The sequence below is a fragment of the Trematosphaeria pertusa genome, assembly GCF_010094035.1.
Source record: "Trematosphaeria pertusa strain CBS 122368 unplaced genomic scaffold BU26scaffold_3, whole genome shotgun sequence".
Taxonomy (NCBI): Eukaryota; Fungi; Ascomycota; class Dothideomycetes; order Pleosporales; family Trematosphaeriaceae; genus Trematosphaeria; species Trematosphaeria pertusa.
This window is the reverse complement of record NW_022987214.1, coordinates 2820078-2844524: the sequence shown is the minus strand read 5'-3', so window position 1 is coordinate 2844524 and position 24447 is coordinate 2820078. Positions and strand designations below refer to the sequence as shown.

Below are 24447 nucleotides of genomic sequence, written 5' to 3'. Positions count from 1 at the left end.
AAGCGTGAGAAAGCCACGATCGAGTCCCAGCTCAATGAGATGGAGAAGCGGTCACGCTATCACGACGACCACCTCCGAACAATAGATATTTGGTTCGATCAGGTCGGTGCACACCTTCTGCCGAGACTCGACTCCGTGCTGACGCCGTCGCTAGTTGGTCGACGAGATAAAAATCTTGAGCGGAGAAATATTGCCGGCGCCGCAACACGATGGTGAGTACGACCGCAACGTCGATAATTTCTCACAAGAGAACGGAAGGTAACATTTGATACGGCAGGACCTGCACGTGGCATACCAGTCAGCCTTCTATTTGAAGACAGCGACAACTTACGGAAACATTTATCGGGCCGCAAGGATAAAATAGTCTCAGCATTATCCGGTCTATTTGCTAGGTTTCCTTCTAGCAGCCCCGAGGTTGCTAGCCTTCAGCAGCAAGTTTCTAAGCTGTTGGCCGCAGAAAAGGAACATATTTGTGAGCTGCAGCGGGTCGTAACCGAAAAGGAACAAACCTCTGAGCGCTTGGTAACCGCTACACACCGCTATATGATTGCCGAGAAAAAGATTGATCGTCTAAAGAGTCAACAAGTTCAGAAGCTCGAAAGGCAGGCATTGGCGACCAGCGTCAAAGAAGAGACTCCATCTGGAAGCAATGGTGCCGAGACCGTCAATGGTGTCACGACTGGCCTGATTAACGAAGAGGTGGAGACCGCTCGAAATCAGGCTGTGGCCGAGGCTGCAAAGAGAAAGGAGCACATTGAGCAGCTTGAGGCTGAGAACAAGAAGCTAACCGAGGAGATCACCGCGCTGAACGTCAAGCTAGCCGGACTTTCAGACGATGATTACGCCAAGACCGATCTGTTCAAGGCCCTCAAGTCGCAGCACGAGGACGTGATCAAGCGCATTAATAACTTGGAGGCCACAAATATCCAGCTTCGAGAGGAGGCTCAGAAATACCAGGCCGAGCGCACGGCGTATCGCATCAAGGTAGACGACGAGGCACGTGCAACCGTCAGCGAGTCCGAAGGCGCTGTCGTACAGGCTGAGGCGAATCTAGCACGCATCCGTAACTCTCGGGATGAGCTTTTGGCAAGGGTCAATGTGCTGGAAACCGGGCAAAAGAGCGTCGATACGTCTAGAGAACAGACTAAGGAACTCATCGCTGCATGCGAGAGCCGGATCACAGCTTTGGAGTCTGAATGCGAGCGATTACGTCTGCAGATTACCGAGCAAGAGGCAACCGAAGGATCAGCAGAGCTCGACAGTCTACCTCCCGAACAGCTGCGCAACAAGGTCAAGTCGTTGGAGAGCCAGAACAAGCTTCTAAGCGGCGAGTTGCCGGCTATGGAAGCTGCTTGGAAGAAGGCTCAGGCTGTTGCCGGGAGAAAAATCGCCGAGATTGCAACTTGGGAAGACAACGTTGCGAGGGCAAACGCGGACAAAGCCAAGGCTGATCAGAAATATTTCGCAGCCATGAAAGCGAAAGAGTCACAAGAGCAGCAACTCCGCGTGTTGCGGGCACAGGCAACGAAAGGGACCGAAGTGGTCACGCAGCTAAAAGAGGCGGACTCGCTCAGTCGATCTCTGGTCGATAAGCTTGAGAAGCAGACCGCGGAAATGAGGGCGCAGATGGAGGAACTTTCGATTCAGCACCGTCAACTACAGCAGAAGTTCAATGAAGGTGCAATCACCACCGAGGGCCACGTCAGCCAGATCGTGGAGCTCAAGAAGGTCCTCGAGAGCAAAGATGCAACCTGTCTGGCAGCAAAGAAAACGCAGCGAGAATCCGAGGTCGAGCGAGACAAGATGGCCGCGCAAGTTGACGGCCTGGAGAAACAGGTCGATCATTGGAGGGAGAAGAGCATGGGCAACCAGAACCAGCATGCTGCCATGATGGAGGTGAGTGGAAAAACCACGACGTTGTTCTTCCGAGCAGGGTTTGCTGACCAGCGGCGCAGACCATGCTTCAATGCCAAATCTGTAAGAATAAGATCAAGGACACGGTCATTAAGACATGCGGCCATCTCTTCTGCGACCAATGCGTTCAGGACCGACTCACCAACCGCGCTCGCAAGTGTCCCAACTGTGGTAAGGGCTTCGGAAGCAACGACATCATGCGAGTCCATCTCTGAGCGTTATGAGCGTTCGTTCCCCGGCCCAAATACGAGCTCCCTTTTCGACAACCTCTCCGGATCTCTCTGTATATTACTCCTTCGATCTCGACTTCCTTTGTTCGACCCTTTTTAAGAATCAGTTGGTCCATCCAGCTCAGCGTTCCATGTCGGCTCGGCTCGGTATCAAGCGTGTACAGTGTTTGGCGTTGGCGGCCATTTCCAGAGGATAATTTCAGAGGATATTTCAACGGCGTGGGTGCGTGTGGGCGGTTCTTTTTGCAGTGCATGTCGGAGGGCATGTGTTGCGTGTGTTATTAGACCTTCCATCCAGAATCTCTCTTGGATGTCAGCCGATGGCCAAGCAGGTAGATATAGCTCCAGCGTGTGCGTGGGTGGCCAAAATAAAAACAAATCAACAAATACTTCATGATAGTGAGCAGTCTAGTATCGGCGTGGTATACATTATGGTTACGGTAATTGGTATATGCGGAGTTTGGGGTATATGCTTGACCGTATGCGCCGAGTATGCGACAATCTCTCCTATATCGTACATTTGTATGCATCCCGCGGGGCTCTACCGATGCCCTCCATCGACATCCTGATCGCCAAACGGGTAGTTGAATTTCAGCAGAGCGTTCAAGCCTCCGACCCAATGATCCTCCTCCTTGTCGTCTACGCCATCGGTGCCTCGCACGATGCTGGGCACGCCGCCGCACCACTCGCCCGCATGGTTCTTGACTTGTTCGCCGAGCACGCGGACTTCCATGCCGACGCCCATGCCTTCCGAAATGCGCTTTCCGTCGATCGAGACCTCGACTTCGCGGCCGCGGTTCTTCTCGCCGAGGCGCAGCGTTATGGGCGTGTTGGCGGGGAGGACTAAGGGGCGGAAGGAGAGCGAGCGTGGGCAGATGGGCGTTAGCAGGAGGGACGGGACGAGCGGGTGGACGATGGAGCCGCCGGAGGAAAGCGAGTAGGCGGTCGAGCCGGTGGGCGAGGAAATGATCATGCCGTCGGCTACGCCTTCAGTGAGGAAGCGGCCGCCGACGAAGACGTCTATGATCTTGAGATGGGGTGACGAGCCCCTGTGGACAATGACCTCGTTCAGGGCGTACGTGTCTTCGTCGACGGAGCTGTTTATGCGGATCCCGTCGGGCCCGAAGACGCCGACCTTGAGGCGGTTCCGGAGGAGCACGCGCGCTGTGCGGTTGGAGCCCATTGATTTCCCTCTGATGTCTGCGTATGAAAGCGGTTTGTCGAGGGGGTCATCCGGGGATGCGGGCGGCGAAGTTCGGAGCTCCTTTTCAGGAATGTCGAGGTTGGCGTAGGCATCGCTCGCGCCGCTCATGTAGACCTCCCTGAACGCTCTCTTGTATTCCTTGAACTTCCACTCCCCTAGAAAGCCGATTGTGCCCATCGCGAAACTTAGGATCGGCGGGACGATCGCAGAGTGCGCGAAAAGACTGCTGGCACGGAGGATCGTGCCGTCGCCGCCGAGGGTGCAGACCAGATCGGTTTTATCCGGTAGGTACTGCGGTGTGCCATTGTGAGATGGAGCGGCGAATGTGTATACTGGGAAGGAAACCTGCTCGTGGATTTCGGCGGCGGATTCGGGATCGAGGATGATGTTAATCGAGGGGTAGGTCGTGGAGAGATGCGTCGTGTATTCGATGAGGGACTCGGTGATACCAGGAGTGCGTTTCTTCTTCGTGATGAGGATGTTGCGCGGCGGGGACGGCCATTGCAGGGAGAGGAGCGTGGTCTGCCGGCGCTGGATGTAGGACGGTTCTACGCGGTCGGAGAGCTCAGTGATGGGTCTGATGGTTCGACGGGCGGAGCTTGTGGAGAAGGCGCGTGCTGGCTGCGCGCAGAGGCATCTCCACGGAAGAACGCGGCGTTGGATCAGCTTCATGGCTGCGGAGGCTGCGTGGCTATCGGATGGAAAAAGTACTGCCTATTTCTCCGATGTGATTTGCGAGACGCGCGACGCGGGAGGACGACGCCATATGACCTGTCTATGACGGTATAAGTGGAGAGGCAGACGCGGGTGGAATCGTGGATGTGTCCCTCTTTTCAGGGCATTGCTGGTGGGTGTGAATACTCGACGGCCTTCACACGCTGCGCACGACTCCCGTATTGCGCGAGAGTGGTGCGTGAAGCAATCAACTCGCATGTGTAGACGGCTTTGGGTGCGGCAGGTGGAAGAGACTTGGCGGACGCTAAGGCTGGGGGCTTGCATATCACCCCGCTCTTCATTCGTCCGACGATACAAGGGTCCGTCCGGTGACCGCGCCTTCCGTAATCGCCGCGAGCTCCTCGTAGCAGGCAGCGCTCACATGTCAGCTCAGCTCTAGCCTTGCTCAGGTAACCACGACGTAGAAGAAATGGGCAGCCTGGGTCTACATTCCCGAGCTTCTTCTCTTTCACATTCCCCCCGGAGACATTGACTCATACTTAGTGCTACATGCATACTGTCATTCGCTGCCTTCACACCCCGCCACATCCTCCCTCTTCGCAACCCACGCCTTGGTCGGACCATCTAGACACCATTTCCCGCGCCATTTCGGGGCACGCGCACGCCTACTTGATCCGCTGTACCCTTTCTGCTTCCCCTCCTCCTACCGACCTCCGCCGAACCTATGCGTACCGCCATGGCGACCGAAGGCCTCAAGATGCGGCATCCGGCTGCATCCGTGCAGCCTATATCCATACAAGAGAAGAAAGCAGAGCAGAAGAAGATGGCTGAGCAGCAGCATCCCGGCGGTGCAATCAAGCATGGCTTCTGGGACCAAGCGCTCCGCATGCTGCTGTTCTTCTTGTACTTCAACGGGAGCTGCATAGCGTAGGTATACCTGAGCTAACGATTACACACTAGGACGCTAACGCCGGGCCTCAGCATCTCCGTAACCCAGATCATTGGGTCGCCGCTGTACTTTTACGACAAGGACTTGTTCTACGCGTGGATGGCTATGACGAAGCAGCAGTTTGGCGTGCTGTGCACCACTATGACACATTGGTGGGCGCCTGTGAAGATGAGGGTCTGCGGGGATGAGAGTGTGAGGGGTCAGCTCAGGCAGTCCGAGGACGGGAGGCTGGAATGCGACTTTCCCGAGCGCTTGGTGCTGATTTCGAACCACCAGGTTTGTTATACGAAGCTGTTCGGCGGGAGGCGGTGCTGACTCGGTGCAGATATACACAGACTGGGTATACCTCTGGTGGATCGCATACACGTCCAGAATGCACGGCCACCTCTACATCATCCTCAAGGAGTCCATCAAGTACATTCCCGTCCTCGGCACTGGCATGATGTTCTACGGCTTCATCTTCCTCTCGCGCAAGTGGGCAACAGACAAGGAGCGTTTCCAATACCGGCTGCGCAAGCTTAGCAGCAGCCATAGTGGGCCTATGTCCGGTTCACACTACCTTGACCCCATGTGGCTGCTCATCTTCCCCGAGGGCACGAATTTGTCTCCGAACGGACGCGTAGCAAGCAAGAAGTGGGCGGACAAGAACAATATCCCGGACCTGCGTCATGCTATGCTTCCACGTAGCACCGGCACCTTGTTCTGCCTCCAGGAGCTGGAAAAGACAGTTGAGTACATGTACGACTGTACCGTAGCCTATGAAGGCGTTCCGTAAGTCCATCTTTCCTCTTCCACGAAACGTTTTTCTAACAACACGAAGACGTGGCCAATACGGCCAAGACCTCTTCACACTTCGATCTACCTACTTCCAGGGCCGATCGCCCAAGTCAGTCAACATGCACTGGCGCCGCTTCGCAATCAAAGACATCCCCTTGGCCGACGAGAAGCAGTTCAGCGACTGGCTGCTCGCGCGCTGGCGAGAAAAAGACGACCTCCTAGAGTACTACATCGAGAACGGCCGCTTCCCCGCCGACGAGGGCACAACGCCTGCCGTCAATGCAGGAAAGCCGCTGAAAGGCGCAGGCTACATCGAGACCGAAGTCCGGCCGTCTAATCCGCTCGAGTTCCTCCAGATTTTCTTGCCGCTCGCTGCGTTTGCACTTGTCGTCAACGTTATTCTGAAGTTTGTTTATATCGTGTTGAGGACGCTGCGCCTAAGGTGAAGCTTACAAAGAGTCACCTCTACAACCTAAATTACGATTAGACGGAGTATAAGAAGACGGGTCATGACAGGCAGACAAGAGCACCGGCGCCGAAACATATTATTATACGGAGTTGCATTTGGAAACTCGGTTTTTCTTCGGGGGGGTTATGATGACCTAGTCCTCCTGTGTGGGATGGGATGGGACGGAACGGAACGGCTGGAGTGTCCGGCTGGACGCATTTTAGGCGTTTTCTGGTTTTCTTTGTTCGATTCGCACAGGCCCCTATACCCTGTTCATGTGGCCGCGACTTTGGTATGGTATACGCAATGGATCACCTATCTATCGTTATTTCATTTGAAAAAGTGTCTGTGGTGATTGGAGATCTGGCTGATGGATTCTTGACAGCACGGATTTACGTGTGAAAAGAGAGGTGGATATGGCTAGTAAGTGCAGGACTGGCGAGTATGAATCTATCTATCTAAAAGAGTAATATAATATAACTTGAGAAGTTTGAAATAGGGGTATGAAAAGACGGAAAGCTGATAGGAAGGAAGAAAGAAAGTACGGAAGGTATAAATAACCAAGGGACCTGCCGACACCCCATCCCAATACCAACTCGCTCCAACAGAAAAGACCACCAACTCGATACCGTCCCTCCCTCCTTACCTGCGTTTCCACCACATAGTCAGCAACGTAACCAGCGCAATCACAGCAGACGGCACGCCAACCCCAATCCCAATCTTCGCCTCCATCGTCAAGCCGCCCCCACCACCGCTCCCATCACCGTCATCACTCCCATTAGTACCCCCATTGTTGTTGATGATAGTCGGCACATTATACACATACGTGTCTCCGCCGGCGGTAAGCATAGTCCGCGTGACAGTCACGGGCTCGGGCAGCACAAACGTCTCGCCGGCGATGCCATCCGTGAACGACGGATACGCCGTCATGTAGCCCGACACGCTGTCGCAGTAGTATATTTCGTAGTAGGCGTTGCTGTAGTCGTATTCTACGCCGACGGTGAGGCATTCGCTGTAGTAGAGGTCGGTGCTGCGGTTGGTGTTAGTGTTAGCTATGGGTAGGTAGATGGGAAGGAGACTGAGCGAGGGGGGAAGCAGCATACCATTTGTAAACATAGGGATTGAGCTGGCATGCTGAGCCGCAGGAGCCGAGGTCCGTGTAGGGAAGACATGCGGTGGGGAGTGCGCAGTTTTCGAAGTTCGCGTAGGGGCAGCAGCCTGCGCCGCCGAGGCGGTTGACGGCGCATTCGTAGCCGGGGCTGCAGGTTAGACTTGAAGCTATTCTTGGTTAGCAATCTTTTGTGTACTAGCTGGATTTTAGGCAGGAATGAGGCTGCTTACTGGCGATGCCATCTATGTACGCGCAGGTGACAGCTGGATCTTGGCGTGCGGCCAGGTTCTTCAGATCATTTCGCCGGCCTTTGGGGGATTGAGTGGGACGAGGACTGATGTCCTGGTTTGATGGGGTGATCGAAGTTGGGTTCGTTGGTTGAGCGACGTACAAGGCTGAGGTGTCCTGAGAGAGCAGAAGCAGAGAAAGGAAGAAGACCGCAAAAGACACTGAAGCGCTGCACGCTCGTTGAAGCATGAACTGAGAGCTTTCCATCTCAGACCGAAGCGTTTTGCATAAACGACCAAGGACTATAGAAACTAGGCGATGATCCTCGAGCACGCTGAAATTGCGCGTCACATATAAAGCTTTCCTTCTCAGCCTCCATCGTGCCCTGCCTCCCATGAAAGGCAAGCCACGTTCTTGGGCACCGTATATTGTGTCAGCTTCTGAAAAAGCAATGCGAGAGGCAGACGCTGATCGCTTTGTGAGAGCAGGTGGCTCGGGCATCAGGCTGAGGAGCTGAAAGGTCGTGGCGTTTGACAAGCAGAGGCGGAGGCGCAAGCTTCCGGATTCGTACAATGTTTCATGGCAGCCTGACGCCAGTTATCATGGAGTAATCGATAAGAGGAGGGCTGCTGTGCCTTTAGGCAAACATTGAGGGACTGCTGCGGCTAGGGGCGGTGCGTCGATGGAAACTTTGGAAGTAGTTGGCAGCGAACTCGGAAGGAACGGCAGCTTGCGCAAGAGCTTTCCGGGATTATTATTTTTGAAGCTTCAACTTCATGTGTATTCCTTTTCGCTCTGCCCGACGGCGATCACGTCCAGATAGCGCGTTTAGATCGGGTGTGTTCAACTGGGGCACCAATTGAATGGACCGATATATCGCATGCCATGCAAAAGAGAGATGAGGTTTCCAGATCCACACTTCCCATCGCAGGATGCTCTGTCATGAAATCGATCCACGGTAACCTGAGGGTCGGAATCAGAAATGATGGAGCTTCCTTCCATTGTTGAGCTTGATCCGTTCGACTCTATCTCACGGACAGCCCGGATAGCAAGGCAGAACACTTCGCAAGGCGAAAGATTGTAGTCCGGTTTCAGGCGCTTCAATACCTGGTGCGAATTGAATAGGCCAAGAATTCCATAGACTTTATCCCGCACGTCCGTTGCGTTCGAAAAGTAAGCGATTGCCAATGCGTTTGCCAAGGTAAGGGCGGAAGTATTGCAAGAGTAAAACTTCCGGATGATAATGATATTTATCATTTGAAGACTTTCGACGGCTGGCGGTTCGGAAAGCCAATCGAGATCTTCGCACCTTAGACACATGTCGCCGCATTGCAAAACGACGGCTCTTCCGAGAACGAATTCCTGAATGATCCAGACGCGACTCCAATATGTGCGCGATGCAAGGTCTCTGACGACAGCGTCCGGCTCATCCCAGTCCAGGTCCGGCGTTGCGGCCCCAAGCCACGCTATCACATAGTCTGCTCCCGAATAAATACGTCGCATCAGAGCCACCTGATGGTTTCTTTCGAGGATGTCGGCTTGATTGATGCAAATGGCATCAATCCAGACGACCAGATCAGAGTGTCGCCTCCGTATATGTCTCAATGCTTCGAACAGATTTGGCGAAACATCGAATTGTTGACCATTGACGGAAATCTTGGCTTTGGTAAAGGCGGGACCCCATACGTATGATAGAGCGACGTATTTCGGGATGCCCTTGGCGAGATCGTGCACCTCTAGAGTGCATGCGATTTGGGTTTCCTTGCTGCTAGCTGCTCGCAAGGTGAGAAAGCGAATGGAGGACTCGAAAGCGAGTGGTTCGTATAGCGAAGGATCACAAGCGGGACAATCCGGATCTAACGTCTTTTGAATATGTGGACTGTTGTGCGCTCGGTGAATCAATCTCGAAGATATTCGTCGAGGGAGGGTCCTGGGCACCAAGTTCAGTATACGTTCATCAAGAAACGCATACGTTCTACTGGAAAATAATAGACATGTTCCAAACCGGAAAAAGCGTACCGGATCCCTGAGAGGGCTGCACTCTTTGGGCCCCGTCTTCCCATCGTATCCTAAAGCAGAGAACCAGTCGGCGTCAGGATCCGCGTATAGTTCGTCGTAGCAGAAGTTATAGTCACCCTAAGCACGTTCGGAGGAGAGTTTGCGTGCAAAGAAGTCCAGGCTGAAACGTTTGGCTGAAGCTGAAAGGCCGGGTTGGAGTGGCTGAGCTCTTGGCGCATTGCCTTCTTCGTCCCGCATCGCTCGAGCACTGCGTCCGCTCTTCCAGCGTCCGGAGGTATACAGACCCAATGCTATGTTACAAGAATCTCTTGACGTTTTGTGCATTCTAGCACGACGGCTGGCTTAATCTCTGTTCCTTCTGTGTGTTGTTGCGAAGGACTTCCGCGAAAGCGGTTGCGGTATTGAGGGCTGCTTATATTTGCGCCGCGGTGAAGGCAGGCGCAATTATGGGCATTGATTGACCTAGGACTGGAGGTTGAGGTCTGAGGAGGAGAGGGTGCGTGTGGCATGTGGGAGTGAGGTGTGCAGCCTTAGGGCAAGCATGTGAAGTTTGGGCGTGCGCATCGAAGCTTCCATAAATTCTCTAGCGAGCAGTCTCGGTCGCGACTTCTATTTCTAAGGCGGAGATCCGCCAGATCTGACAGATCTGGTCCCCACAGTAAGTGACTCGGAGACGGACGAAAAAGCTCAACACCACGTTTGCGTCCGTACAGAATCCGAGGATGTGTGACGTCAACTGGAGATTAAAAATCAGCGGCACGGTCTAACTAGAAACAGGCGATACTAAACCACAAAAATCCAGAGGGACAAGGTTTTGACGCAGCGTTCGGGGCGAAACCTTAGTGCGATGGAATTACCAGGGAGTCTCCTATTGGCTGGCCGTAACGATGCTATCGGATTACTCACGGAGCTTAGATGATCAACCCCTCAACGCCGGTTTTCTTGGACATGCCAACCACATTGCGTGCTGGAACAATCGCTTCCCTCAACGGTCTGCGGCAGGCCGGCCTGAAACGGATGGAATGAATCGGCCAATCCGCAATCGCCGCCAGACTCTTAAGCCCTATGCCCTGCAGCGGAGGTAGCATTACTAAACCCAGGCAACTGCACGCCATGCTTTGTGAGCACGCTGCTTAGTATGCTAGTGGACGGATCCATTCTGATGGAGTCGGAGTCCAGATGGATTTCCAAATTGGGGACGGTTGCGCGATGGGATGGTGAGGACCTCGCGAGTAGATAAGTATGGCTTGAGTCTCCCCTTCTTTGTCTCCATCTCAGCATTCAAACATCCACACATCCGGCCTCCAACGGTCGAAGCATCTCTACGCCTGAACACCTTCAATACCGAATCCAAATCATCGGTCTGACGCTGCACACTTACCCCGCCGTCAGCAATGCAGGCTCTCATCAGGGATGCCCCCATTGGGCAAATTATTCGATGGGTTACCCACAATCGCGTCCTCCAGTACCCTGAAGAGCGAGACGACTTCGAGCTCCCGGCTTCCTACGTACAGCTCAAAGCCGGCCAGGGACAGAGACATGTCCCCGCCCAACCGGAGGAGCCTCTTTCCGCAGAGCCCGAGGGGCCAGCAACTGAAGAGGTCTACCCCGACCCAGAGACAGTGCTAGAGAAAGAAGAAGAGCTCTATACAGCGGAGGAGTCAGAATCCGATCTAGAGAAGATCCAGACGGCCCGGACCGCGCAGACAGCCCGCACGCAGATCTCCCGTGTAGGAACACGGACTGCCCTGCAGAAATCTATCTCAAGAGCCGATCTCGAGCAGCAGTTCACGCTAGCGTCTGTGGAGCGAGGGCCTTCTCGGCCCATTGAACCCGAGAAGCTCGACGATGGTACCATCCTCGTCGATTGGTATACAACCGACGATACCGAAAACCCTCAGAACTGGACTTTCGGGAAGAAGGCGGTTGTGCTGTTGCAGATCCTGATGTACACAATGTCAGTGTACATGGGCTCCGCTATATACAGTCCTAGCATTCCAGGCGTCATGCAGCGCTTCGGTGTTTCCATCGGCTCGGCCTCTCTTGGTCTGTCGATGTACGTCCTCGCCTACGGTATCGGACCGCTTCTTTTCTCGCCCTTGAGCGAGATCCCCATAATCGGCCGCAATCCACCGTACATGATTTCATACGCCATCTTCGTCATCCTTCTCGTGCCAACGGCCCTTGTCGACAACTTCGCAGGCCTCATCGTCCTGCGCTTCCTGCAAGGCTTCTTCGGTAGCCCTTGTCTGGCCACGGGAGGTGCAACGCTGCAAGATATGTACAGCTTGATCAAACTGCCATACGTGCTGTCGCTGTGGGCCTTCGCGGCGACTTGTGGTCCGGCTCTCGGACCAATCATTTCAGGCTTCAGGTAAGTTAACCCCGACTGGAAGTGCTTTAGTGGCTAATGAATCCTTTAGTGTCCAAGCCGAGAACTGGCGCTGGTCGATGTGGGAGATGCTGTGGATGAACGGTCCTGTTTTCCTATCGCTGTTCTTCTTCCTCCCCGAGACCTCCTCTGCCAACATCCTTCTGCGCCGCGCTGCCCGCCTTCGCAAGCTCACTGGTGACGACCGCCTCAAAGCGCAGTCTGAGATTGACCAGGCAAACCTCAGCGCGCGTGATGTCACAGTCGAAGCCCTCTGGCGACCCTTCCAGCTCGTGCTCCTCGACCCCAGTATCGCCTTTACTGCCGTCTATACCGCGCTCGTCTACGGCATCTTCTACTCCTTCTTCGAGGCGTTCCCGCTCGTCTACGAAGTTATGTACGGCTTTAACCTCGGCGAGATCGGTCTGACCTTCCTTGCCGTAACCGTCGGCGTCATCCTCTCCATCACATGGTACTGGTACTACATCTACTTCATCGTCGAACCATCTATCCGCGCCAACGGTCTTGGATCTCCCGAGCGCCGCCTCATCCCTGCGCTGTTCGTCACGTGGTTCGTCCCCGCCGGACTTTTCATCTTCGGATGGACATCGGACCCGGACATCCACTGGATCGTGTCTTGCATCGGCATCGTGATCACGACCATCGGCATCTTCCTCATCATCCAGTGTATCTTCTTGTACCTGCCGCTCTCCTACCCGCAGTACGCTGCCTCGCTCTTCGCGGGTAACGACTTCCTCCGCTCTGCGCTCGCTGCGGGCGCCATCCATTTCAGCTACCCCATGTTCCACAACCTCGGCGTGGACAGAGGTATTTCGCTGCTTGCCGGCCTGACAATTGGATGCAGTGCTGGCGTGTACGTGCTGTACTTCTTCGGCGAGAAGCTCAGGGCTAAGTCGAGGTTCGCTGCGAAGTGAGTTCTCATCGTTTGGTATAATGACTAAAGGGTTCGTGGAGAACTTCGATGAACTTTCTTTAGTCCGTTCTTAAGCGTTTCGTTTGGGGTTTGCTGTTTTCTGAATACCACCTAGATCAAAAGCGAGGCGTTGGAGGATATCTGCACTTTACCGTAATACTACTTAATGAACGCACCATTTCACTACCCATCACGCCCGTCCTTTCACTGTCGTTTATCTTTCTCTGCAGACAGTCTTGCTCCGTCAATCGCTTTCCGTTTTCCCACCAACACGCACCAAACGCACTATCAACGAACCTCTCCGTTTCCCTTGCCCACTTGTCTCCAAACCCCTTCCAGAAGAACCCAGAACACACCCCCAGCGTAACCAGTAGCCTGAAGGGACTCACCGAGCTATCGACAGCACAGCCACGACCGCGTGAAACCGACGCAAATTCGCGCCGTTGCTGTCTCTACGCGTCTCACCCAACACCTCCACACCCCAATAAGAGAAGAAGCCTCAAACCTCCCCACCCAACTCCCTGAGCAACAACCCGCAGCACCCTCCAACCCACCATGTCCCCAACAATCTCCTCCCTGCTCTTCCACACCGCCTGGCGCCACCTCTCCTTCCAAGCCACACCCTGGATGATCCCGCGCTCCTCCCTCGACGAGAACGGTCTCATCCCGCGGGCCTTGTTCCCGGAGGTGTACGATCAGGTCGTAAGTTCTCCCTCCATCCTCCCACATCCCCGTCTCTCCTAACGCTAACTTACGGATAGAAAGGCATCGTCGACGACCTCGGAGAAGAAGCCCAGTACGCGGCCTGGTTCTGGGTCGAAGGGCCGCAGGGAGAAGACGGTCTGCATCCGGCGTTTAGTCTGCCTGCGAATCGGTGAGTGGGCTGGGGGAGCTCCGCGATGCGGGTTTGGGGAGAGGGTGCTGATTGGAGGAGGGAGGTGTTTAGGTTTCCGACGGCGGGGGAGAGGAGGAAGGAGAAGAAGGCGCGGCTGTGAGGGTGCACGGTGTGATGATTATGCGATGCTGGATCGTGCGTGGCTGGGAAGTTGGGTCCAGGGGATGGGATGGATATGCATGGATGGGTGCTGCGAGGGTATGGGAGTGGGGTTCTTGAACTGGATGGCCTTGCTATGCTCAGGTGCATCTGAGATTGGTCAAGTGGCTGGAGGCCTCCGGGATGGGTTTTGCGGTTGCCGAACGTTGATGAGGAAGGGACACTGGAGGTGTGATGTCACGGCGTAAACATTGCCCACCCTAGACGATAGTACCAAATGGTGCCATGCTCTTGATAAAAGACGGCAGGCGATATCGCCATCCGCTGCCAATATGGCGGCCATTCCTCCGCCGTTCCCTCACGTTTGCTTCTCTTTGACTTCTGCCTATGCATACAGCCATCAGCTCTCGAGCTTTGAATCCTTCCAACAATATAGGACCAAGACCGCCGAGAAACTCAACGCACTTGCCTTGAGTATCCCACTCCTTCCAACTCGAGTGCAACCCGATTACACGTCACCACTTCTCTTGCTGCTTCCATCCCTTCGCGTCAACTTCATTTGCAGCAATTCCCCTCGCGACCAGCATCTACTGCTCCATCTATTCACCCACAGAGCCAACCTGCTTGTCGGTATCCTTCTCCATATACAAAGGTAAGTTGACCCCCGAGCGTCTATTCGCGTAAGAAAGAGCCTCACGCACCTGCCGGGAGAAATCCGTCTCAGTTTTCGCGGTCCCGCATCTCCGCAACACCATGGCTTGCTTACTTAACCTGTCCACTGCGCGACTCCGCGATATCATCGATTATCTCGACGGATCGGCCCCGCTGTTGTATATTTGTGAGACTTGTGGGCAATTGTGGCTTGTGGCGCAGCCCCACCATCGGAACTTATCGTATACCACCACCTGGCTTCCTGCACGACGAACTATCGGGCTGTATTGCTGAAAAAAGAGAAAAGGGGCTCCATTGATGGAAAAGGAGGCGCAAAGGCCACTAGGTGGAGAATGGGGCACGTGATCCGAACAGGGGCAAGTTACATTCGCTGGAATAATTTCGTCATCGGCCACCAGGTTAAGCGATTCACGGACGCACGGCCAGAACACATGCAACGAGTCTCAATGTATACACCTATGTCGTGTAAACATTGCTCGACTAAGGCCACTTGTACATTCTCCAGGCGGCACAGCCATCAGGCCGCAACAGTTTTTGACCGAGGACGATTGCGGGCTGGGAAAGCTAACCTTGGGACGCCCTCTTTTATGATGTCTCACGGAGGCATGAATGGCGGCGCCACAGCGCTCGTGCACCAGCATCTTTTAGCGACGGCGTTCTGGGCTCCGCGCGAAAACACCCTTGCTGCTGTGAAAGCTTGCGAATGGCCCGCTGCTGGGCTGCACAAAAAGCCTGTCCCCGGCCTCCATCCTGCGGAAGTCATACGATTTCCTCCTTCGCTCTGACATTGTGATCATTTCAAGACAAGCGCAGCCCGTCCCGCGGTCCCATCGGCGCGATGACCGCTCCGTTGGGCCTCTTCGACCTGCCAACACCACCGACAATCACTCCGCCTGTGTCCGCCGCCGTTGATCTCCCGAAGAACGAAGATAGCCTCGTCTATGATATATTCCGCGCCGTGCCTATCCCAACGCTAGTGCTTGATCCGGCCCTCGTCGTGGTGCAGGTGTCAGACAGCTACTCTCAGGTCTCAGCTGCCTTTGACCGCGAGCAGCTGCTCGGCATCCATATCGATGCATTCTGTGCAAAGGTGACTCTTCCGTCGCTCGCGTCGGCCACCAAGGCCATTCGGACCGCCCAGGAAACTGCTCGTCCCTACCAGCTTGACGAGGTGCTGCTGACCGGAACCCGCACGTGGAGTCTCCGCACCCTACCCATCATACGCCATGGTACTCTTCGCTGCATTCTAATGGAACTCCAAGACATTACGGACGCGCATCGGAAGCGACTGGAACTCGAGGAGCGCCTGTACACCAACGAAACATTCCGTATCCTAGTCGAAACGGTCAAGGACTATGCCATCTTCATGCTCGACCCGCAGGGAAACGTGGCAACCTGGAACGAAGGCGCGCAACACTTCAAGGGATATACCAAAAACGAAATCATCGGAAAGCACTTTTCCAACTTTTACAGCCAAGCAGACCGCGACGACGGCAAACCGGAGCGAGAACTGCGCGATGCTTTACGAGATGGTCGAGTCGAAGACGAGGGGTGGCGGTACCGCAAAGACGGCTCCAAATTCTGGGCGAACGTAGTTATTACGCCCGTCTATAGAGGAGACACCCTCCTCGGATTCAGCAAAGTCACTCGGGATTTGAGCGAGAGGCGAAAGGCTGAGGCAACGCTTATTGCAGCTTATGAAGAGGCCGCTCGGCTTAAAAGCGAGTTCCTGGCCAATATGAGCCACGAAATCCGTACGCCTATGCATGGCATGCTATCAGCTTTGACCCTGCTGCTTGATACGCCTCTGGTACGTATTTGCTCTTAACTACGAAAAGCTGTTCGTGCAAGCCGTCAGGATGTATGGGCTAGTAGGACATTGCTAATGTGTGCTGCGTAGAACCCCGAACAACTGGAATTGACCCGCGTTATCCAGGAGTCAGGTGAAGTGCTCCTGCAGGTTATTAACGATATCCTCGACTACAGTAAACTCGAATCCGGTAGCTTCTCCATCAGCCATGATATTATCAATGTCCCTGATATCATCCAGTCGGTGTTCCGCGCGCATCAGAAGTGCTGCAAGCCCGAAGTGCTTCTAGAGAGCAATCTCGATCCACTTCTGCCAACGTCGGCCGAAGGAGACAGTCTCCGCTATCGACAAATCGTCCAAAATCTGTTGTCAAATGCCGTCAAATTCACCGAGGAGGGAAACGTTCGCCTAAACGCAAAGCTACAGGACGAAGACAACGACTCATTCACTATCCTCACCGAAGTCATCGATACCGGTATTGGCGTCTCCCCTGACGTCGCTGGCGCGCTGTTCACTCCTTTCACGCAATTTGACAATTCTGCTACGAAGAGATATAAAGGGACAGGCCTAGGCCTGAGCATCAGCAAGAGCTTAGCTGAATTGATGGGCGGAAGCATTGGCTTCCGCGCCAATCCCGAAGGTAGAGGAAGGTACGTACGCAGCGGTACATATTGCCAGCCTATCTTCCTTTTCGCTCTGAAACGCCTCTCATGAGAAACTTCAGCAGGTAAAGATATGTTGGGATGTGAACTCTTCCGCCATTACTATAGGGGATCTGCTGACATGTACCGCCACCTTTGTAGTATATTCTGGTTCACCTCACGGCTGAAAAAATGTGAGCAGCTGAAGCAGATCGAAAACTTGGAAGAAAAGCTCGATGCCTTATCTTGTCCGTCACCCATCTCACCGTTCGAGGAGCTGAAACTAGCCGCGGAGAGCCAACGGGTGCTGCTGGCGGAGGACAACCCGATCAATCAAAAAGTAATGCAGAAGATGCTCACAGGACTCGGCTTCAAGCATATCGACGTGGCCATGGACGGCAAGGAGGCAGTCAGACTCTCAACGCGGGATCCGCCACCGTATCACCTAATCCTAATGGACATCAACATGCCAGTTTTGGACGGCGTCGGCGCAACGAAAGAGATACGGAGAGCTGGGTTACAAGTTCCTATTGTTGCCATGACCGCAAATGCGCTCAAAGGCCAGGCTGAGTCCTATATCGCCAAAGGCATGACGGCATATATCCCCAAGCCCGTGGATCGGAAGCTCCTCGTAAAGCTACTGCTCAACTGCGTCAAGCGAGCTGAACCCGGATGACGCCACTACTCCAGCACCTAGGCTGCCACTAATGGTACCCTCACGTACGAGAGGTTGGTTCGGAAAACATGCAAAGACGTTCAGGCCGGGTGACACGTGTCTACTTGTGCTCTCGTCGGTTTCACCTCTCCGAGAGACATGTCGGCTCCGAGTGAGGACTCAGCCGAAGCATGTCCCGCTCGCAAGCCTTGTACCCAGCGAAGGTACGCCGTTTCCTATTACTCAGAGCCATTAGCGATCATCGTCTGGGGCGTTCGAGCTTTCGATTCGTATCAAGACACAAGAGCATGGGCTGCGGCGTTCTCAGAAACTGTTCTTTGATCTCGGGCATCGCATGAGGGGCACATTATACCATTGGGGCTTTCGGCTTCGCGCTTTATCAATGGTCATTTCAGCATACATACATACCTACTGTCTCGATGTTGGCGTTGGCACTGTCATTCGCGCGCATGTGGGGGACTGCCGTCGGAGTCGCTCTGTCATCGGGAGGTCATGAGGTTCAAGCCTAGCTCTGTCACGTGGAGCAATCGACGATCAAAATCGCTATCATTAGCCAATCGGGGCGAGTCCGGGCAACTTTGCGGTACAAAATTCCTGCTTTGTGCAGCGGCCGAATCGGGATCCTGGTGCATGTCGGCTGAATGTGGTTGTCTGGAATGGGAGCCTGTGGCTTTTGGGCGCTATCGAAAATTGTCGACGGACAAATGGCCCCACCCACTCATGCACCGCCTGTGGAGATGTTTGTTCCCTCCGTTTGCGCGTGATTTGGCGTTCTGCACGTATGGTCCACCACGGTGAAATGCGTCGCCTTGTCCAAAAGCCGCGTGTCTCAAACCTCCAGCCCCAATCTCAGCATCAGGACGCTATTCGTCTTCTTGTCTACGCTTTCCAAACCGTTTCTCCTTCCTACTCAGCATTTCCATTAACTCCATAGGGCCGATGTCATCGCAAGTCCAATGCTCACAACTTCCTCCTCTTCTCAGCATCAGCCTTAAACAACTTCATCCAGCTCACCCCGAGCGCCTCCCTCCTGCTCCCCCTCACAAACGCGTACCCCCAAAATCGCTTCCCCCTCAACAAATCCTCCTCCCTCCTATCATCCCCACGCTCTGCCATTTTGCATAAATACGCCTTAAATGACGGATACGCGCTCATCTCAAAGGCAATATACGACACACAGCACCACTGCAGCCCCCAAAACTCCTCCTCGCTACCCGCGAAGCGCTGCACTGCCTTGGCCACCTTCTGCCGCTCTTCTTCCCCGCACTCCTTGTCCTCTTCACTCAATATACGTCGAACAGCTTGCTTCACCTCTGCGACTTTTGAGGGTGGAATCAACCATGTACTGTCTACGTCCGCCGTACCGATCTCGACAGCCTTGACCAGAATATCGAAAGCCCGCGGGCCCCAGGCCAGATACCCGTCTTCCAGCAGATCAAGCGGCGCCTCCTTGCAGATGTCTTCGTCGGCCCAGCCGACGTCGCTGGTGGGTTGGAGAGTCGGCTCGGGGATGTAGCCGTTGAAGGGCGCCACGAAGCCGTTGCTGATTGCGAGGAATTCCTTGTAGTCGGCTGGCAGGGATACGTTTAGCTGTTTCTCCAAGTCCGCGACCTGCTCTGGGGTCGCGGGATCGCGGAAGTGATAGAACGGCGGGGACATGAGCTCCTTAAGTTGGTGGAGGGCGGAGGGGTTGGTGAGCGCGTTGCGCTCTATGATCTCCAGTACGCTTCGTATTGGGAGATCGCTTAGCACCAGTTTCCCCTTCTCGAAGCGCTCGGTAAACACGTCGTCTAGCTGCTGCGCGAATTGCGAGACTTCGTCGGTATAGAGGTCGAGTAACTTCCCCACCGCCCTGTCTTGCACAAGGATGTCCCAGAAACGCCGCGATTAGGAGAGGTAGTGCAGTTAGCCGTGTGCGTCTAGCCGCTAGGCGATTGTATCAAGGATCGCGGCTGCCGACTGCGTATTTTCTTCTGCTTCTTCGCCCTCGGCTTCCAGGGCGAGTGCGAGATCGAGCGCGGAAACGAGGCCGGAGGAAATGTCCATCGCCATTGCAGCTGCGCGTGCATCTTTAGATTCTTCGGGCTCCATCTCATCGACGGCGTTCAGAATGCTTGTGATAGCTTCTCTCTTCACTGCGAGCGCCGGTTCTTGCTCGTGCTCGTGCGGACTCTTCTTCTCCCCCTCCGCCTTGCCAAGGTACCACCAGGTCTGCGCGTAATCCCTCGCCAACTCGTCAAGATGCTGCTTAATATCCTCACGCGTCACTTCTTTGTCTCCGGCCGTCGTCTCGAGTTCGAGTTTAGCTTGCTTCCCAGCCGGCGCCCCGTCCTCAGATCGCTTTGCCTCATTCCCGTTCTTCCAGCCCTCCCTAATCTCCTCCCTTACTTGCTCTTCCTCGCCCCAAGGCCACGCGCCCAGCCTGTCCCAGAGGAACCATAGCGGACGCAGGGTAGCGTGTTGACTATGACTATAACTGTGCAGCTTGTCGCCCGCATACGCATTGAGCTTTGACTGCAGGCGCGACGCTACATCCGTGTACCCCAAGACAGCGAATTGCAGTATCAGGGAGGAGGCTGTGGAAAATAGCTCTTGATCGTCTGATTGTAGGATACTGATGCGGGAAAAGGACATGGTGTCTTTTAAATCGATGGGTGAGGGTTCAGCCATTGTGTTGGGTGGGGATACAAAGGAAGGGGTGTGGTTAGAAAAGCTGCACAGGAGTAAACAGGCGGGGTTTGAGATTGGAGGGGACTTTTATGGGGAGGATTTTTGCGGGCCTGGTGGTGCTTTGCTGGGTGGTTTTAGGATGCAGGATGACGTTTTGGTGCGCTGCGCGAGTGAGGCGTCGCGTGGTCACGTGCGAGGAGCACTACGCCCTATTCTATCGGAGGACCGAAGAAAAGAAGAACGAAAAGAGAGACTCCTTGAAGGCTTTTAACACTAGATTTGAACTCGTCCCGCTAGGTTAGGAAATTAAAGTGAAGACGGAGAAACATGGGTATCATATGCTGGAAATCCGCCGTGACGCCGTGAAAACCAAATCCCTGCCGAAATGGATGCCGTGAACCCTCAGTCCTTCGCATCAACGCCGAACTCATCCTGGACCTCTATGATCCGCACGCCGCGCTGGTCAGCGATGAGCCCCATCAGGCCTTGTCCCACATCCTTGATTTCGTTGTACTCGTGAAGCAGCTTGATGTGCTTCTTGACGATCTTGTGGGCTGCAGCCATGACTTCGGCATTTGTGGGCTCGGCGTAAGGGTCCTGACATGCGGTTTCAGAGGAGTCGTCCTCGGCGACAAGGTCTTGGATGGATGGAAGTTCCGCGAGCGAGGCGAGAAGAGCAGCTTTTTGAGCTCTTAGTTCGGCCAGGGTAGTCTCTTGGGGGTTCTTCGGTGGAGCTGGTTGCTGTTGACTGACGAGTAGCTTTGGGAGTGAAGCAGGGTGCGATGTAGAGTCAGGTTTCTCTGTGGGGTCTATGTTTTCGACGTCCATATCCGACCTGGGATATGCGGTCCCGTTGGTTGGCTGCTGTGTAGGCGCGGCGACTCCCTGAACCTCTGTTGTCCCGTGTTCTGCTTCTGAGTTCCAATCCATAGAAGGCTTGGGCATCCGGACGTGCGCCGAGACAGGGAACTCCCCTTTTTGAACAGATTGCGGCTGAAGAACGGCAGGTGGCTCATCGGCTTCCATTCTCGGCACACCAGTCGCATTGTCAATATGGCCTTTTTGGTGTTGCAAGTCCTCTGGCAGAGATTCTCGTAGTGACTGCTCTTGGACAAGGGGCTTGGGAGGGGCATCTCCCATCTCCGATTCTTGGCTAGAGGCACCTGGCTTCTGTGTCAAAGACGACGCTGTGGATCCCTCCTCATCACGCGGCAGAGATACCCGTGGGCCGCCTTCATCTGGGAGTGCTGAATCGTCTCTTGGCGAAGTAGCGATCGTTCTGTCTTGCCCATTGACGTTGGGAGCATTGTCGATCTCCATAGGTTCTGCTGATTGCGCGAGGGTGAGGGCTGAGGCATTGGCTTTGGCAACAGTCGGCTGGAGCTTCTCAAGGGATTCTTTCATCGTTTCGCGCCCATCTCCATCCGCTACATCGCTCTTGCCATGCTGGGTGGCTGGGAAAGTTCCCTGCTCACGTTCGTTATTCATTTTCTGGGCGTCATCCAGCTCCATTGATTGAGGCGCAACGGTGATAGAAGATTCTATCTTGTCATTGAATACCGCGCTCGTCACAGTCCCAGATGATGGTGATGGCTGATTGTCCGCCATTACCTCGAGCGGAGGAGTGTCGTTAGAGTTGTTGTTTTGGGCTAAGAGAAGGTTAGGCTGTTGGTCAGCTTGTTCGACGATTCCGGACGGCTCGACGTCCATTGAAGCTTTCTGCTGATCGACGCCCAAGCTGCCAGGGCATTGTGAGCTCGACTGCGATACGAGTGCGCCAGACTCTTGGTGTTTGCAAGCCTCATCTTGGGACGCGTCTCTCGGCTCTTGGGGAGGCCCGCGCGCTGTTTCACCAGGCTTCGCGATGGCGTCATACGAAACGACGTCGGGCGAAGACGTCAATGGCTCCTCTTCAGAGTCGGGAATCTCCCTGGCTCCATCTGCGACGGCCATGGTGGTGTATTGGCGATGATGGGTGATGCCAGGAAGGCGAGGCTGCAGGTTCGGAGCCTTCGGATGAAAGCACGAGCCACTTTCCGTTCACGTAAGCCGTGCGATGCGACGCATGAATGCCGCCAGCTTGAAACAATTCGCTCCTCCTATCCACTCGCCACGCGACCGCCAGATGCCTGAAGAGTGAAACCATCACCGTCGGAGCTGCGTCTCCATCATCACCTGTTCGGACTTACCGCGGCCGCAACCGTGAAAGCGCAACCATGGCGACAGCCCTAAAGAGTCGCGGCGCCGCGCTCGTGGCGCTGCTCCTTAGCACCGCGGCGACAGCGAGGGCACACGAGCACCACATGGACAACATTCCGGAGGGAGACGCAGTATCTCCCGATCCCATTGTGCGTCACGGCGAGAAGAGGGTTGACGCCCAGGTAGAATGCTAACGGATGCCTCAGGACTCCATATTATGGATCCACATCCTCATACAGGCGCTGGCCTGGGGGATACTCTTCCCTACGGGAATGGTGCTGGGCATAATACGATCGAAATGGCACGTCCCCGTCCAGACGACCGGTACCGTGCTCTCCATCGTCGGATACTTCCTCGGACACAAGCACAAAGGCCGCCAGTTCGCGTCTAATATCCACGCCAAGTTCGTTCCGACGGTTATGCTCATCTTGATTGCTCAAGTCTCGATGGGAATATACCTGAAGCTGCACCTGGAGCGGGGAATACACGGCAAGATAAGGAAGATCGTCGTGAAGGCACACGGAGTCGTCGGCAAGCTCATGCCTATTGTGATCTGGGTGCAGTTCCTCTTTGGAGGCATCACAGCCCTGGGCTTCTGCCGTGGGGACCACACCGGGCAGTGCTTGGCCCACTTCATCATGGGAAGCGCCTTCATCGCTTACGGAATCATCCTTACCATCCTGTTGCTCGTTGGACAGCTCTGGCTGCGGAGGTCCGGACGAAGCCAAGAGTTCTATGATTCCCTCGTCATTGCGGCATGGGGATGCGTCAATACCTTCACCGAGCACCGCTGGGGCACTGCTTGGGTTAAGAATGATTTGCAGCACACATCCATGGGCATCATTTGGTGGTGTGCTGGCTTGGTCGGCATTTGGCTGAGTCGGAAAAGAGACGGCCGGCCGAAGCGCAACCTGGTTCCCGCCATTGTCATTCTGTTGACTGGCTGGGGCATGTCGGCCCATCCACAGACCCTGCCTGTCTCCACCATGGTCCACACCATTTTCGGATACACGCTCATGGCCGCCGGTCTCACCAGGATCATCGAGATATCCTTTGTGCTCAAGGACCGCAGCGCCACCTTGACCGACGGCTCTGATCCGAACAGCTTCCAGTATTTGACACCGTTCCTGCTCTATGCGGGCGGCTTTTTGTTCATGGGCGCTACGGAAGAGCAGATGCAGGTCTTGGCTGACGCGCATGTCACCCATGTTTCCTACGTCCTCATCCTTTATAGTATCGCATTCCTACTCTTCCTTTGTAAGTTATATCCCATCCTGCTCTTTTCAGGCCCCTCACTGACTCGTCCAGACGTCAACATGCTCATCCACCTCTATGCTGTCCATGCTTGGAGTACATCAAAATCCGACGCAGAAGCTCCACGGACAAACGGCATGCCCAACGGCCATGCCAGGCCCGATCCTCGAGTGAGGGACGCGGAAGAGTTCGAGCTCGAAGGTCTCATTTCGGAAGACGAGGACGCCGAGCCTTTGGAAAGCAAAGAGAGGCAACCTCTTACCGCTCGTCACCTATAAACTTCAGAACTTCCTTTTACAATCCATAGGGGTCGGCTTCGGCGCAATAGTAGATGGGTTTTTGGATAGGCATTGGCCACCACAGTTGGCTCTGGTAACGCGTGCGTATGATAATATACCATTTCCTCGAATACATATTCTTAGATCACCACCTGCACTTATGGAGTTCGCTTATTCTATCCCAGCATTCCTTTTGCTTGGGAATGTACCTTTTCTGTCTCCGCCAAGGGACTGCTTATAGAACAGGTTCGCAAGGGATTATAAAACGTGGCTATATAGGTACTTCTGCGGCTCCTGCTAAACGGCTTGGATGAAGAAAGAACGGTTGTACTTTCTAAGTGGACATAGGGGTAGGTGGAACGCTCTACGCGGTCCTCGTGTCGGCACCTTTTG

The 24447-nt window shown here is 54.6% G+C and overlaps 12 protein-coding genes across 12 annotated transcripts; 7 read left to right on the top strand and 5 right to left on the bottom strand.

Moving 5' to 3' along the window:
* Nucleotides 1-2685: 2685 nt before the first annotated feature.
* BU26DRAFT_478256 (ATP-NAD kinase) lies at nucleotides 2686-4020 on the bottom strand (the record flags this gene model as incomplete). The annotated part of the gene is made up of 1 exon (XM_033825633.1): nucleotides 2686-4020. The coding sequence occupies one exon, from the start codon at nucleotides 4018-4020 to the stop codon at nucleotides 2686-2688; it is 1335 nt and encodes a 444-aa protein (XP_033688823.1).
* A 739-nt stretch (nucleotides 4021-4759) lies between these two features.
* BU26DRAFT_528844 (acyltransferase-domain-containing protein) lies at nucleotides 4760-6195 on the top strand (the record flags this gene model as incomplete). Its single annotated transcript, XM_033830871.1, has 4 exons — nucleotides 4760-4950; nucleotides 5005-5248; nucleotides 5298-5743; nucleotides 5793-6195. The coding sequence occupies 4 exons, from the start codon at nucleotides 4760-4762 to the stop codon at nucleotides 6193-6195; spliced, it is 1284 nt and encodes a 427-aa protein (XP_033688822.1).
* A 90-nt stretch (nucleotides 6196-6285) lies between these two features.
* BU26DRAFT_230201 (uncharacterized protein) lies at nucleotides 6286-6719 on the top strand. Its single transcript, XM_033820855.1, has one exon. It carries the CDS (start codon nucleotides 6375-6377, stop codon nucleotides 6597-6599), a length of 225 nt encoding a protein of 74 aa, XP_033688821.1. The 5' UTR covers nucleotides 6286-6374; the 3' UTR covers nucleotides 6600-6719.
* Nucleotides 6518-8232, bottom strand: BU26DRAFT_230258 (uncharacterized protein). Its single transcript, XM_033820857.1, has 4 exons — nucleotides 8172-8232; nucleotides 7539-8123; nucleotides 7301-7475; nucleotides 6518-7227 (listed from the first exon to the last, which is right to left on the bottom strand). Exons 2-4 carry the CDS (start codon nucleotides 8035-8037, stop codon nucleotides 6840-6842), a joined length of 1062 nt encoding a protein of 353 aa, XP_033688820.1. The 5' UTR covers nucleotides 8038-8123; nucleotides 8172-8232; the 3' UTR covers nucleotides 6518-6839.
* BU26DRAFT_230276 (HET-domain-containing protein) lies at nucleotides 8233-9722 on the bottom strand. The gene is made up of 2 exons (XM_033820858.1): nucleotides 9556-9722; nucleotides 8233-9466 (listed from the first exon to the last, which is right to left on the bottom strand). The coding sequence occupies exons 1-2, from the start codon at nucleotides 9597-9599 to the stop codon at nucleotides 8380-8382; spliced, it is 1131 nt and encodes a 376-aa protein (XP_033688819.1). The 5' UTR covers nucleotides 9600-9722; the 3' UTR covers nucleotides 8233-8379.
* A 1102-nt stretch (nucleotides 9723-10824) lies between these two features.
* On the top strand, nucleotides 10825-12944 carry BU26DRAFT_230226 (MFS general substrate transporter). The gene is made up of 2 exons (XM_033820856.1): nucleotides 10825-11929; nucleotides 11979-12944. The coding sequence occupies exons 1-2, from the start codon at nucleotides 10950-10952 to the stop codon at nucleotides 12859-12861; spliced, it is 1863 nt and encodes a 620-aa protein (XP_033688818.1). The 5' UTR covers nucleotides 10825-10949; the 3' UTR covers nucleotides 12862-12944.
* Nucleotides 12945-13415: 471 nt separating this feature from the next.
* BU26DRAFT_601860 (uncharacterized protein) lies at nucleotides 13416-13844 on the top strand (the record flags this gene model as incomplete). The annotated part of the gene is made up of 2 exons (XM_033835296.1): nucleotides 13416-13562; nucleotides 13622-13844. The coding sequence occupies 2 exons, from the start codon at nucleotides 13416-13418 to the stop codon at nucleotides 13736-13738; spliced, it is 264 nt and encodes an 87-aa protein (XP_033688817.1). The 3' UTR covers nucleotides 13739-13844.
* Nucleotides 13845-13961: 117 nt separating this feature from the next.
* On the top strand, nucleotides 13962-14680 carry BU26DRAFT_516096 (uncharacterized protein). Its single transcript, XM_033828244.1, has one exon. It carries the CDS (start codon nucleotides 14187-14189, stop codon nucleotides 14508-14510), a length of 324 nt encoding a protein of 107 aa, XP_033688816.1. The 5' UTR covers nucleotides 13962-14186; the 3' UTR covers nucleotides 14511-14680.
* A 684-nt stretch (nucleotides 14681-15364) lies between these two features.
* On the top strand, nucleotides 15365-17653 carry BU26DRAFT_418148 (uncharacterized protein; the record flags this gene model as incomplete). The annotated part of the gene is made up of 3 exons (XM_033823236.1): nucleotides 15365-16336; nucleotides 16427-16986; nucleotides 17140-17653. 3 exons carry the CDS (start codon nucleotides 15365-15367, stop codon nucleotides 17651-17653), a joined length of 2046 nt encoding a protein of 681 aa, XP_033688815.1.
* Nucleotides 17654-18160: 507 nt separating this feature from the next.
* Nucleotides 18161-20350, bottom strand: BU26DRAFT_516094 (uncharacterized protein). The gene is made up of 3 exons (XM_033828243.1): nucleotides 20154-20350; nucleotides 19614-20123; nucleotides 18161-19505 (listed from the first exon to the last, which is right to left on the bottom strand). Exons 1-3 carry the CDS (start codon nucleotides 20321-20323, stop codon nucleotides 18614-18616), a joined length of 1572 nt encoding a protein of 523 aa, XP_033688814.1. The 5' UTR covers nucleotides 20324-20350; the 3' UTR covers nucleotides 18161-18613.
* Nucleotides 20351-20524: 174 nt separating this feature from the next.
* Nucleotides 20525-22498, bottom strand: BU26DRAFT_230168 (uncharacterized protein). The gene has a single exon (XM_033820854.1). The coding sequence runs from the start codon at nucleotides 22274-22276 to the stop codon at nucleotides 20726-20728; it is 1551 nt and encodes a 516-aa protein (XP_033688813.1). The 5' UTR covers nucleotides 22277-22498; the 3' UTR covers nucleotides 20525-20725.
* A 41-nt stretch (nucleotides 22499-22539) lies between these two features.
* On the top strand, nucleotides 22540-24054 carry BU26DRAFT_528841 (integral membrane protein-like protein; the record flags this gene model as incomplete). The annotated part of the gene is made up of 3 exons (XM_033830870.1): nucleotides 22540-22671; nucleotides 22729-23779; nucleotides 23831-24054. 3 exons carry the CDS (start codon nucleotides 22540-22542, stop codon nucleotides 24052-24054), a joined length of 1407 nt encoding a protein of 468 aa, XP_033688812.1.
* Between the last annotated feature and the right edge of the window lie 393 nt (nucleotides 24055-24447).

Coding starts and splice junctions, on each gene's coding strand:
- BU26DRAFT_230201 (XM_033820855.1), top strand. CDS start 6,375: ATGGGACGGAACGGAACGGCTGGAGTGTCCGGCTGGACGCATTTTAGG.
- BU26DRAFT_230258 (XM_033820857.1), bottom strand. CDS start 8,037: ATGCCCGAGCCACCTGCTCTCACAAAGCGATCAGCGTCTGCCTCTCGC. Junction 7,476..7,538: donor GTACATAGATGGCATCGCCA/GTAAGCAGCCTC, acceptor AACCAAGAATAG/CTTCAAGTCTAACCTGCAGC. Junction 7,228..7,300: donor AATCCCTATGTTTACAAATG/GTATGCTGCTTC, acceptor CACCAACCGCAG/CACCGACCTCTACTACAGCG.
- BU26DRAFT_230276 (XM_033820858.1), bottom strand. CDS start 9,599: ATGGGAAGACGGGGCCCAAAGAGTGCAGCCCTCTCAGGGATCCG. Junction 9,467..9,555: donor GCAGCCCTCTCAGGGATCCG/GTACGCTTTTTC, acceptor CTTGGTGCCCAG/GACCCTCCCTCGACGAATAT.
- BU26DRAFT_230226 (XM_033820856.1), top strand. CDS start 10,950: ATGCAGGCTCTCATCAGGGATGCCCCCATTGGGCAAATTATTCGATGG. Junction 11,930..11,978: donor CCAATCATTTCAGGCTTCAG/GTAAGTTAACCC, acceptor TGAATCCTTTAG/TGTCCAAGCCGAGAACTGGC.
- BU26DRAFT_516096 (XM_033828244.1), top strand. CDS start 14,187: ATGGCGGCCATTCCTCCGCCGTTCCCTCACGTTTGCTTCTCTTTGACT.
- BU26DRAFT_516094 (XM_033828243.1), bottom strand. CDS start 20,323: ATGGCTGAACCCTCACCCATCGATTTAAAAGACACCATGTCCTTTTCC. Junction 20,124..20,153: donor CTGCAGTCAAAGCTCAATGC/GTATGCGGGCGA, acceptor GCACAGTTATAG/TCATAGTCAACACGCTACCC. Junction 19,506..19,613: donor GAAGCAGAAGAAAATACGCA/GTCGGCAGCCGC, acceptor TGTGCAAGACAG/GGCGGTGGGGAAGTTACTCG.
- BU26DRAFT_230168 (XM_033820854.1), bottom strand. CDS start 22,276: ATGGCCGTCGCAGATGGAGCCAGGGAGATTCCCGACTCTGAAGAGGAG.